Consider the following 12,796-nt stretch of genomic DNA (forward strand, 5'->3'; position numbering starts at 1 on the left):
TTTTTTTTTTTTTTGCAAGTTCTGAAATATATTCATTTTGGTTTGTGAAACAATATAACGCGGTTTACTGAAAAGCAAAATAAGAATACGTGATTAAATAATCAAAGTAGGCTATCATGTAAATATTAGTCAGGTTACAAATTCATTACATTAGAAATAATTATCATTTACTTTCTTTATAGTGTGTTGTTGAAATAGTGGTTCCTAAATTGTTCACATCTTGTGCACATTTTTCCTCTGATGCTATGAAATTTAATACCAATGTATAGATAGTATAGGCTTAAGTTTAACTAATAATTTTATTTTGCCATAGAACCATGGTAATATGGTACGCTGAGTAGTGAAACATTGTACTAACAATTAGCAAGTTTACTTGGAATTCATGCGCAGTAGTCGCATTGTACGTAAAGCTCTGTGTACACTATCAAATACCTCCATGATCTTTATGTGACAAAAGAATGTTATTGCCCACATCAACATGATGATGTCATACCACTACCATATTTGGACATATCAGTACCATATTTGGACATTATCAATACCATATTTGGGCGCATCACACTTTTTTGTCAAACTAGTTTGATAGTGTGGACAGGGTTTACTGTATAGTACGAAGTGTCGTTGATAACAGTTTGAAAAAAGACAATGGTTGCGAAATAACAGAGGCGCCAAGCAGCCTACAACCGAGTGAAACTCCTTGTCAATTATTTGCTATTCTGTATTAACAGTATTACACAAGTACAGAATACTCTATATTATAAATGAATAGACGTAAAGAATACTACAAATGCTGAGCCTTTGGCAGTTGAAAGAAACACGCCTACATTGATTTAAATTCCAATGTCGACCCTTATTCTTTTCAGTTATTGTTTACTAATACGCTAGGCCTCATAAGTCAATGCTACACGTTGTCCCAACGAGGCGCGTAGATTCCTATCACCTTAACCTACTACAGTACCACCATTTTAGTGAGGATTGTCACGCTAGCCTCTTTCTAACGATTCGGGGAGATCTAGCCTTTGTTTCCCAACACCGTTGGCACTTTATTCGCTTTGATATCGGCGCCACACTTCTCCTACCCGAAGATGTTTATTTGCGTGTTCTTGTTTACTCAAACAAACGAATTCAAATAGTAAATATTTCCGCCAACCCAATCCGGGTAAACAATACATGCACACATTTTTTTCCTTATCAAGATAAGTGAAGAACAATAGCAGGAGATTTAACTCCGATAGCAAATACACATTTTTTAAATAATACAAAAAAATGACATAATTTGTGGCGTCGTTTAGTTACATATTTTAATATTTTGCATTTCGTGTGTGGTTTATCGGCACAGACAGGAGATGACGATTGACATGTGTCAGTCATCTGGCGCGCCATAGGCCTGTCAATAATGCCTATGGGGTTACCAAGGCGACAAACGAACACGCTGCGTGCTTTTGTCAATTTTGTTGCCACCAGACACAATCCTCAATTTCAATTTCTTTAACGCCCTCTAACACTTCCGACACAAATTATATGGGCGTTTTTTAAGGGGAGGGGAGGGGTGTCGAAATTATAATTTGTAACGCGTAACCAGGGTTGCGGGACTCTTACATCATATAACTATATAACGGCAAATAATTTGATGGCATTGACAAAAACGTCATAAACATTTATTTTACATTTAAGGAAAACAAAAAGCTACGTTTCGAATGTAAAATTAGTTCTTAATTATTGTTTTAAATATTTATTTTGAGAGTGGGTGGTTTTTTAATGGACGACACTAATAACCCCGCTTCTTTTTAATAAAAGTAACATAGGTAACATTTTGATGGCCAACGACATAAAAACGGTGCCGGTTCGGCACAAAAATACCAACGGAATTATGTGAAGAAAGATACCTTTGGAGCCAATGTTATAGTCTGCTAATTTTTCTCTATGGCGCGCCTACGGCAAAATTTGTTTTGTTTCGCCATACTTGACGTTGAACTGATTGGCGCTTGGAGGACGTACACGGGCGGGCGTACTTGTGGTAATCACCACGCCGTTGGGCCTAGTTCCATGGGGTTGGGTCACCCGTAGTCAAGGCGTGTGTCTGCATTAATTGAAAACGTTCTTTAATAATATTTTGCGAGATTCTAAAACGTCAACATTAATTTGGATGGAGTTTACAAATCTACAGTTAATGATGTTACCATAAAATTATGTTTGTCCTTAAAAATGAAAAACAACTTAATAAATATCAGCAAGTCAAAGGCTGGGTTTAATTAAGAAACAAGTCACTATCGTTAGAGTTGATGTATTGTTATTTAATCAAAGTTAACAATACATTCCTTATATGTTAAATTAATGGTAACGGTATTAAATGTAGGCCTACGTACACCAAACGTACGACAAAATTGCTTTATGAGCATGCGGACAATTGTCGAATATTTCAGACGGTGTGATTTGTGACGTCATAAATAGGCGTGGCTTGTTTTATATACCTGCGTTCACACATAACGTGACTATTAGTTACATTTCTACCAAGCGCGACATCAAAACCAGGTCAGTGACCCGATATCTATTATTGATACCTGTCACAGTTAATTGTATTGTAACGGATTTGACATTTTGTGTCAGAATAGTAGAAACACAAAAACTTACTTTTTCTAATGAGACTGAACTATTTGTTGTTAACACAAAACCTAATCCAGACACGCGTGTACGAACACACTTAACGTACGTCGGAGCCAATCTTTTATTTTCATTGGAGTGTATGTATTATCCCAAAACAGTCGTAATATTAATATGGTATTGCTGCTATACACGGATATCCAGCGCTATATGTTCTGCTACTTTTCTTACATGGATCATACGGTATAGCTGGCCGACCGTACCACTGTAAGTAATTATCAGTTTCACACTAAATTTCGTCTAATTTTGTTATAAGATGATGCCCTACACAGTACCATGAGGAGGTACAGAATGTGTGTGAAGTGGTTGGTCACGTGAGGGTTGGGGTGGTGACATGTTTTGGGTAGTAGGCCTATGACTTACTTGCTTAAAAACGGCATTTACACTTGCTGTCCGTTTCACGAAACGAAAGACGTCTTTTTTTTGGGATATGAAAAATCAAAATTATATACAAAATTTGATACAAGGTAATTGTATCGCGGTCCTCGGTTGCAAAATGGAGAGAATTTGTAACACTGACCAGAGTGCGATAATCATAGAGTGCTATTTCAAAATCCCATATGACCATAATATACAAGACTCTTTTGTGGCAAGATCGTGCCGATTTACATAATAAACCACACTTTCCCTTAAGCTAACAAAATGTAAAAAATACCACACAATGTTGGTATCCATCGATAACATCCGTTTCTGTAACTTCCGACGACGATCCCCTCATGTGTCCGTATCGTCTGCTTCCGTTCGTCAGGCACGAATTCACTCGCCCTTTTAGGAGCTGCACGATCATTGCCTCAAATGCTCGCAAGTGTATGCGATATGTAACCGTTTGTCCGACTCGCCCTTTTGGGAGCTTACCTCAAATGCTCGCAAGTTTGCGATGTAACCGATTTGTCCGATATACCAAAGAGTAAATATTTGTACCAGTTAAAATAAATTGAATTTTAATGATAAAGTAAACTCAGAGAATTTGGTGCCGGCCGTCGGAAGTTCTTTCGTCCTAAATTGTGAAATTACGTGCGGCGGCGGACGAATCGGGCGCCAGGTGACTGCGCACATAGTCAGCAGCAGCGGTTGAGGGGCGGCCCGTAATTGGTATCCGTGTGACGTAGCAGTTACTCGATCTATATAGCTAAGCAGCTATGGTTGGCTGTCAACAGATTGACTTTATAACGCTTCATAGGGAGACCAATTGAAGTATTTAAATAAGTGTTTTTACTTCACTGCTTCAGTTGTATTCAAGAGGCAAACGGTAGCACCACGCGTAGCCGTGCTACTCATGTCGATATTTGTTGTGTATGGTATTTTATCGGACTCTCATCTATCTTAATTTGTTTGTGGATTTCATATAATAATGACATTTTAAAGGATTTAAATTTATCTGGTAAGTTCTGTATTTGATATTTGGAAATTAGTAAGTTCAAAAACATTTAAATATGTTTAAAATGTTTAGTGACGTTAATTTACAAATATGTAATACTAAAACTTTTGCTATTTTCTTGTTTTCATCGAGATCAAGTTAAAACATTAATCAATAATAGAATAGTTAGATATAAAACTTTAGAGTTTTTAATAGTTTTGTTTTATGAATTTGTTTGTTTTATTCGTCTTTAACTTATCTTCTATTCGTTTCCCACGTGCGTAAAAGATAGAAAATAATACTTATTATAGCTGTAGCTAAATGTTTGGTTCCCCAACTTTAAGACGCAGCGCAACGACGTAAGCGCAACGCACGAGAATCACAAGCAATATATTATTATGGTCGATTGTGATTGGTCAACTCGCTTGCGTTGCGCTTACGTCCTAGCTTATACGATCGCTATACAACTTTTGGTTAAACCAGCCAATAGAATGTCGATACGTTATCGTTTAGAATAGGATATCGCATGTGACCTAAAGAACTATAATTTGATCTGAAGTCAGGGGCTGAATAGCGTCGTAAGTCCCCGTAATCCTGTTAATCATTTACGACAAGTATTTATAGGCATACAGATCTAGGCCTAGGCTCATTTGATACCCTAACAAACAAACACACACGGGGCTTACGATTGTGGTTTGACATAATGTACTTTTATCACGGGACTGAAAGGGACGAAGCTTATAATGACAGTATTACACTAATAATACTGTTAATGTCTTTATGGAGTTGATTCTAACCCGTTCCTTCGTTGAAACGCTTTTCAAAATGTAAATAATATAAAAGAAAGTTTATTTATAAAATACATGGTTATCTTATTGTGTTGGAGTACTGCGGAAGTATTAAAGTCACTGTATGTACATTCGAATATTTTACTACCTTTTTTACCACTTGCGGTTACACTAGTTTAAAAATACACGCTTAACTAAACATTTAAAACGTATAAACAGTTTGTGTTCTGTTGCCCTGTACTATGTTTTGTCAGTCTGTCTGTAGCAGGTGACACAATGAGGGAGAGGAGATTACATTTTGCAGTTGAAATGTTTCGTCCTTCCCCACCTTTCTTTCTTTAAAACTTAGGCCTAGGCGATATTGATATAGTACTGTATACTAGGCTTGTACCATGGGAGTCGTGGGAATATCCGACTTTCAACCAATCATTGCCAATACATCTATTTTCACTAATATATCACGATCAATGTCTGGTTATACTAAAATAATTAAGATAACGATAACAATGACAATGATAATGAATATTCGCATAACAATAATGACGTTAGTGATTGTAAACGGTGACGACAAAATAATGAAAAACAACGATGACGATGACAATGATTATGCCCAGTATGACAATGATACAGTAATACTGGTGATGACACCATAATTACTATAATGCTTATCATTAGGCCTAACGGGTTGTTTCTTTATTTTGTTGCAGAGCACGCATAGTATAATAGGAGAAATGAATTTATCAAGTCCACTAATCTACCTAGTGCCAGTCACATTATTACTATTATCGAGTTTAGCCGATGCAGGCAAAGGAAGGAGAAAGGCCAAGAATGTACTTTCTATGCTAGACGACAGCGAGCCGACCGTTGGGGCGACCGCACCACGGCGCAACAGAGAAAACAACAGACGCGGTGGCGATCATCGCGGGAAATCACCGGACGAACTTCTAACGCCGTCAAGCGAAGAAGCGATTGAAATTACTGAGAAACGATACCTGCGAGGGGACTGGTGCAAAACACAGCCTGTAAAACAACTTATCGAAGAAGAGGGTTGTATTAGTCGAACAATAACCAATAGGTTTTGCTACGGGCAGTGTAATTCGTTTTATGTTCCTAAAACGGTACGAGACCGGGAACAGAACGCGTTTGTATCGTGCGCCTTTTGTAAACCGTACAAATACGAAATGAAGACAGTGACGCTACGTTGTCCTGGTAGGACGCCGAACACTAAACGAAAGAAGATTAAGAAAATTAAGCAATGTCGCTGTATAGCTATTGATGTCCCCATCGATTGATTTCCAGTTATACTTTAACGTTTATTATTTATACATATAAATATCTATTCCAATTTCAACGTATAGATTAGCCCATTCCGATACATTAACCAACACACATCTGAAATTATGGATAAAAAAAACTGAAAGATTTTTATTGATATATATATATATATATTGACAGCCGTAGAAATATACAAAACCTTGTCAAATGTTAGAAAATGTTGTTTTAATGTGTTTTTTAAACAGAATAAGAAAGTTTATCATCTGTTTAGTACCGTATTAAGTAGACCTATTGATTATTGTACACCTTGTAAGAAAAGATTCGTTCCACTAATAATACGTAGTGATCTTTAGTCTCTAGCATAGAAATAATTCGACTTGCTGTACCCGGTGCGAATCTCGTTAGTTATGCCGCAACAAGAACACATAGTGTACGCGCGCGTACAAATGCTGATTCTTTACAGTGATAGTATAAACTACAATTCGTTACCATTAGCTCTGGGAATAGAAGGAGAATAGGGAGGCGTGGTATATGACTGGGGTAATTCCATAGTGATTGTTTTGTGAAATTTCGGAAAGCATGTTATACTGTGTAATATATGACTTTTAGGTCAAAACATTGCCTTTGTAAATACTGTACCGTAATGTATTTATGATTGCCTTTAAGGCTCTGTTCACACTGTAACCATTAAGGGGTACTCAATGCACGCGCTAATTTGGGGGCTGTCGCAAATGCGTATCGTAAAAATTGATCCCACCTTATGATATTTGTACGTCACACGCGCTTGCTTACACATAGTGTGAACAGGGCTTAAGCATACGAACCCCACCTTGTATTTAAATAAAACCTTGTATATCCGAATGCTTTGTAAATAATATACCTGTACATATACAAGATATATAAATGTTGTGTGTATATATGTATAAAAGTATAGGCCTATTAATATTATTATTGAGGATGTAAGCAGCGTACACATGAATTTACTAGTGTGAACAGTATCTGCATATTTTCTATAGTATTATATACACGATATCATTGTTGTTGAGACCAAGCTTTTTATATTTGAATCATGTTCAGTATTATCTGCAAAAAATAAAATTATACGTAACTTTAACGTGAGTTGTTGTGTTTCCATAGTGATTGTTTTGTGAAATTTCGGAAAGCATGTTATACTGTGTAATATATTTAGGAAATTTATTTATTATTATATATTCTTTATTTAATTTTTATTTTATTTTCGAAACCCCACAAACAGCAACAAAAAATTCGCCAATAACAGGAGGGCTAAAATTAGCAATTAGCAGAAGGTGTCCTGAAACCCATGAAAAGCCAAGATGCTCATTATTAAAAGTAGAAGTAGACTCGGCTTATCGGAAACAAATATTCTAGTTCTAAGAAGACGTTAAAAATATGATATAATAAAAAGCTCTCCTTCTACTTCCAAATTCAGCGGGGAGGGGGAGGGATATTTAGGTCCTTATAATACAGGAGATGTGGTAGTGTGACGAAATAACGATTCATGAATGACGTCACATGCGATTTCTGGTAACAACGCGTGCAGTGATTTAATTCTCGATAAGGTGCGTTTACACTAACGACTTGATTGATTAACGATCGATTGATTGACAATTTAAAACGATTAAGTAGCCAATAGATACGGCGATAACAATTGTCCGGTAGAGTCAACAATATAGAATCATCAAATATGCTAACTCTGAGACGTGGTATATAAATTCTTTTAGAATTGTTTGAACTTAAGAAAGATATATTTAGTCAATAGTACTGTAACAATAATATATGAGCAGACTGGAGCCAAAGTATTTGCATGGCGTTGTTAATAGGGAGCAGTCGACTTATTTTTTACAACCGTGGTCGATCAAATGAAGAATTTCCGAAGCGCTAGTTGGCGATTCTCATCATCAACACGGCAGCTGGTTTGCTCGCGGTCCTTTGGTCGATCGTCTGGCCGTCTTGGGGCCTAGCTAGCATTGACTTATCACGTCTTTCGTATCTTTTCATAATTGCAAAACATATGAAAATCTTTTTCATCTAGCGAGCAAATTCAGCTGCTCAGCTTTGGTCCATCGCTTTACATTGGTTCCACTGGCGCCAGCAAGCTATCGCTGGTATTAGGCACCGTCGGGCCAAGTACACGATCCGCCTGTTTAATCTTTCTGTTTCGGGCAGATGTTGAAATAATCTTTGGCATGAAGGCCTAACGGTTCAAGATACCCCACTAGTTCAATATCAAGTTGTTTTAACGATGTTTAAGGGCTTAATTCTGGTCTGCTTTGCTCTGCACACTCAAGTACACACCTGTCTCCGTGACAGTGATTAGCATAGCCACCTGTATCGATTTCCGTCAGGTGGTGAAATAACGATTATCGAATAACCAGCAAAGAAACATACGAGCACTAATTACATTTACTTATAATTTTTTATTAATTATAAGTAACTTTTAATAGGCTTCTAATTAAACGTATTCGCGTCGAGCGCAAAGTCACTGGTGCCAATAATGGTCTTATAGCTTGGTTGCCACTTGGACGAAACGTAAGGAAAGTTGACCAATGACAAGCGACAGTTTCAATAAGTCATCGCTTGTGGTAAGTCAACTCGGTTGCGTTACGCTTACGTCCTTGCGTTGCGCACTGGTGTGAATCAAGCTTTATTTTTAATTGCGGCGTTATGCGGTTAAAATGGTCTAATGCGTTTTGTATGCTGTATTCAACTTAAGTGCCATATTATTGGTTCCCACTAGGACGCAGCGCAATGACGTAAGCGCAACCTAAGTAATTTGATCAACCATGACGCGAGGGATCATCAGAACTGTCACTTGTGATAATTGGTCAACCCACTTGCGTTGCGCGTACGTCATCCCGTTTTGTGTCCACGTGGGAACCAATGTTAAGGAGCATTCACGACCAAACAGTAATATTGGTCGGTACCGTTGAAGTCTCGTATAAACACTACGTATTACGAGAATAAATACTTTTCTTTAGGCCCCATTTGAACTAATTTTCTTTTTGTTATATAATAAGGTCGCTATACTAACATTGATTTTAGCTTGACAACGGTTCATTGTTTTACAGTGATTTCTGTTTTCGCCAAGTATGTACTGTAATGTAATTATCAATAACAAAAAATGTATTTAAAATCGGGCGACTAGAATTTGGTAATCAACAATGACGGGGCCTTTATATTGCCTAACATGTCAACACTTGAACATGCCATTTAACCCTTTTAGTGTTTACAAGTATCACACTTACGAACTTTGTTTGATAACATCCACTTTGAAAGGAGACGTTTTAGAGCCGCCGAGGCGCTGTATAGCCAATTATACGACACTCGTGAGATTCACAAGCCGTGAACTTGAGTACGAGCAGGTATTTCCCTATTTGCAAAAGAGGGATGAATTTCGACATCAACAGTGCGAGTAGACGGTTTAAGAGTACGCGTGCCATACCCACATGTGCGAATACCAAGAATAGAAAACCAAATACAAATCAATATTCTAAACAAATAGATGCGGCGCCTTTTAGTACCACATTTGATTATATTACGGATTGGTATGTCATTATTGATTTTTTTTTTCTTATGCTATATTGCTCGGTTCAATTTTGTAACATAGAATAAGGGAAAAACAATAGGGCCTACATTTTAGAGTTTTAATTATTTGTACTAAACGTGATAGTGGAGAATGAAAGACACAATGAACGGACGAAGCGACAGATGCGAATGAACCAACTGACGGACGGAAAACGAAAATGAACGAACGGACGGACGAGAACGAACGAACGGACGAGAATGAACGAAAAAACGTAAATGAACGAACTGACGGACGAGAGAAACGAGAATGAACGAACGGACGAGAACGCACGAACGGATAGACGCGAATGAACGAACGAAAAGACCCTAATTAAATTGATTATCCAAACTACACTACGTACTGTGAAAACTGACAATCGGCACACAGGTAAACCAGAACGCTCTTACAGTTGTACGGACGAGTATCACAAAGTTAATTGAATCCAGACTGAAAAAACCCATTCGCAAGGTATAAAAAAGGCTTCCGGATGATCTAGACAGCGGTGGGTGTAAAGATCACAGAAGCCTCGGCCCCACGGTCCAAGATGAGACGAAAGCATTGTCTTGGTAGAAAAACACGAAAGGGCCTAAAGCTCTATCTGTTCGTTTGTATAAGGCAATCGCCGAATTTCCCAGACTATTGGTCTAAGCCTCAACCTCTAAATATTTCCCTTTGGCGCCGTACATCATGTAATTTAGTTGACTGGCGCCAGGGGAGCCTAAGTCGTGGTAGTGGGTGTGTGTACTTCTTATCAGACAGGGCCTAATGTGTATAATTTAGCTCTACGAATCTCCTTCAACCCCGAGATCAGCTGTGTCATCGATCGGATCAAACGATTATTATATAAAGATGAGTTTCTGATGATACCAGTCGAAATGACCACTTGAGCCCCGTAGATGCTTATCGAGGAGTGGGGTCATTCAAGGCCTAAACTAAGAACAGATACAGTATTCTTATATCCATTGTTGACAATGTTTTGATAGCCAAATCTGTTTTTAATTGACTTGCTGTTGACTTGTTGAAAGATAATTTATTTATGAGTACTTTGATAATTTCATAATAATATGTAAACATCCCAGTGTTTTTGTTGGATTGACGTGTGGAGTAAATTACCTATATTCGTCACAAATTCGTACGTTACGAGTAACCACGAGGCTTAAAAATACATCGTAAAATCACGTAAAAATACACTGGTAATTATGTATAAAACAATAATTCAGAGTCTTTTAATCTCACAAAATGCAGGAATTATCATGAATAAATAATAGTCTAGTTGGCAGATCAATGTAACACTCAGGGCAAGGTAACACTTGGTTTAAAATATGACAGATTTCCAACATTGAATGAACAGATTAATAAACAAAACAACACAATTTAGAAATGAAATGTCATTATTGACCAATTAACGGCAAGCAAAACTCTCATTGACCAATCAAATTACGCGAATTAAACATGAATGACGCAATATAAATACGATAACTTTAGACCAATGACGATGCACGATTCTTAATGTTACAGTATGTTACAGAACGTTTGTTAATCTGGGGTAAGTTAGTTCACACTGGACCAACCGGATTAGGAGAATGACGTAATACACACCAAGTGTAAACCATGATGCATGACTAACAGTAATTAATAACATACATAATTGTGATTCCTGATGAATTTTTAGGCCTAGATCACAAACTTTACTTTACGGTTAAACGCGCTTCTAAATCTCGGTTTGGTTTTTGATTAAAACCATTTCATATGGATTTGTTTTCTCATCAAAATGAGTCAATCTGTTCAGATAAATAGATTTAATCTTCAGCTGATGAAACAAGCGGATCAGATTAAATATAGACATTCTGGACCGGAAGTAGAGGCAGACGATAGCACAGTCATTTTATCACATTTTAATCATCACTGCCTGCAATATATGTAGCGTTCCATAGCCTAGAGCCCTAACCTTCTATGTATATATTTTTGTATACAAATGATATAATAAATAGAAATGAAATGAAAATTCGTATCGATTTCGTTTATAAATTATTAAAATAAATAAATACTTTGCGAAGTCGCTTGTAGCCAATCGTTGATTCGAGTACCGCGTGCAACACCGTCACCACAAAGCGTCTGGATTTGACGGCTAATAAACTTTATTTGATAAGGAAACGAGGTCGTCTGTAACAATACTACTCAACGCAAACATATCCACAACACGTACGTACTAGTAGTGTACTGTGATTTGCTATTAATTCATCGGGTTTTCACATATTATTAATATGTATAAGAATATAAAATAATAAATATAATCATTCGTTTTATAGTTTTTAGTAACAAACCAAAGTCTAAATACACCGTAGAAATAATAAGTTTAAATTCAGAATTAAAACTAAAATTCTGTAAGAATAACCAGGTCGAGTAGGGTGAAATAATATTTACGTAAAATATAATGACCGTCACAGCTGTGCGGTGTCAAACTATCTAGGCGTCATAGCCAATAACATTACGCCTGAGGACATATAATATTATAGGCGACGCTTCTAAATACATTTACATAGCGTAGCCATTATGTCTTCAATCATTATCTTACCAACATTGCAGTCGCTGCCGTGTGGACAAATGTTTCATCTCAAACGAATTTTAAACGTCTGTGAGAAACGCAGGTGTCGAGTAACCGGCCGCCGGATCCCCAAGAGAATGTTTAAACTACCTGACCGGTGAGACTAGAAAAATTGTGCGTAATAGGCGACGCGTCAACTGTTGGGTAATTATTGTACCGCCGACACAATTATATGATGATGTTTTATAGCAATGACATGTGATCAATAAACATAGGGCGGGACTCGACAACGATCGAAAATTACGACAATATATGGACAGTTATTAATATTATTAGCTTCATAATGTTTGTATTATACTTCAACATTCCTGAAATGAGTACTAATACTTTTTATAGAGCGCCTAGTAAAGCTCCGAAGTTTTTTTTTTCTCTTTTGTGGCGTGAACCACCACCTTTATTCTTTCATATCATAATTAAATACATTACAAATAAATCAGTAATATCTGTCTTCATATGTTCTTTCTTTAATTATATTGTTTTCCGTTAATATTCTACATTTTTCTTTGTATAAGAGTTTTTACACA

At 36.9% G+C, this 12,796-nt stretch overlaps 1 protein-coding gene across 1 annotated transcript; it reads left to right on the top strand.

Moving 5' to 3' along the window:
* The first annotated feature begins 5,537 nt into the window (after positions 1-5,537).
* LOC140061296 (gremlin-1-like) lies at positions 5,538-6,098 on the top strand. The gene has a single exon (XM_072107805.1). It carries the CDS (start codon positions 5,538-5,540, stop codon positions 6,096-6,098), a length of 561 nt encoding a protein of 186 aa, XP_071963906.1.
* Positions 6,099-12,796: the final 6,698 nt, after the last annotated feature.

The sequence above is a fragment of the Antedon mediterranea genome, chromosome 10, assembly GCF_964355755.1.
Source record: "Antedon mediterranea chromosome 10, ecAntMedi1.1, whole genome shotgun sequence".
NCBI classification, from domain to species: Eukaryota; Metazoa; Echinodermata; class Crinoidea; order Comatulida; family Antedonidae; genus Antedon; species Antedon mediterranea.

Excerpts from the sequence above, each read along its gene's own strand:
- LOC140061296 (XM_072107805.1), top strand. The coding sequence starts at position 5,538 with ATGAATTTATCAAGTCCACTAATCTACCTAGTGCCAGTCACATTATTA.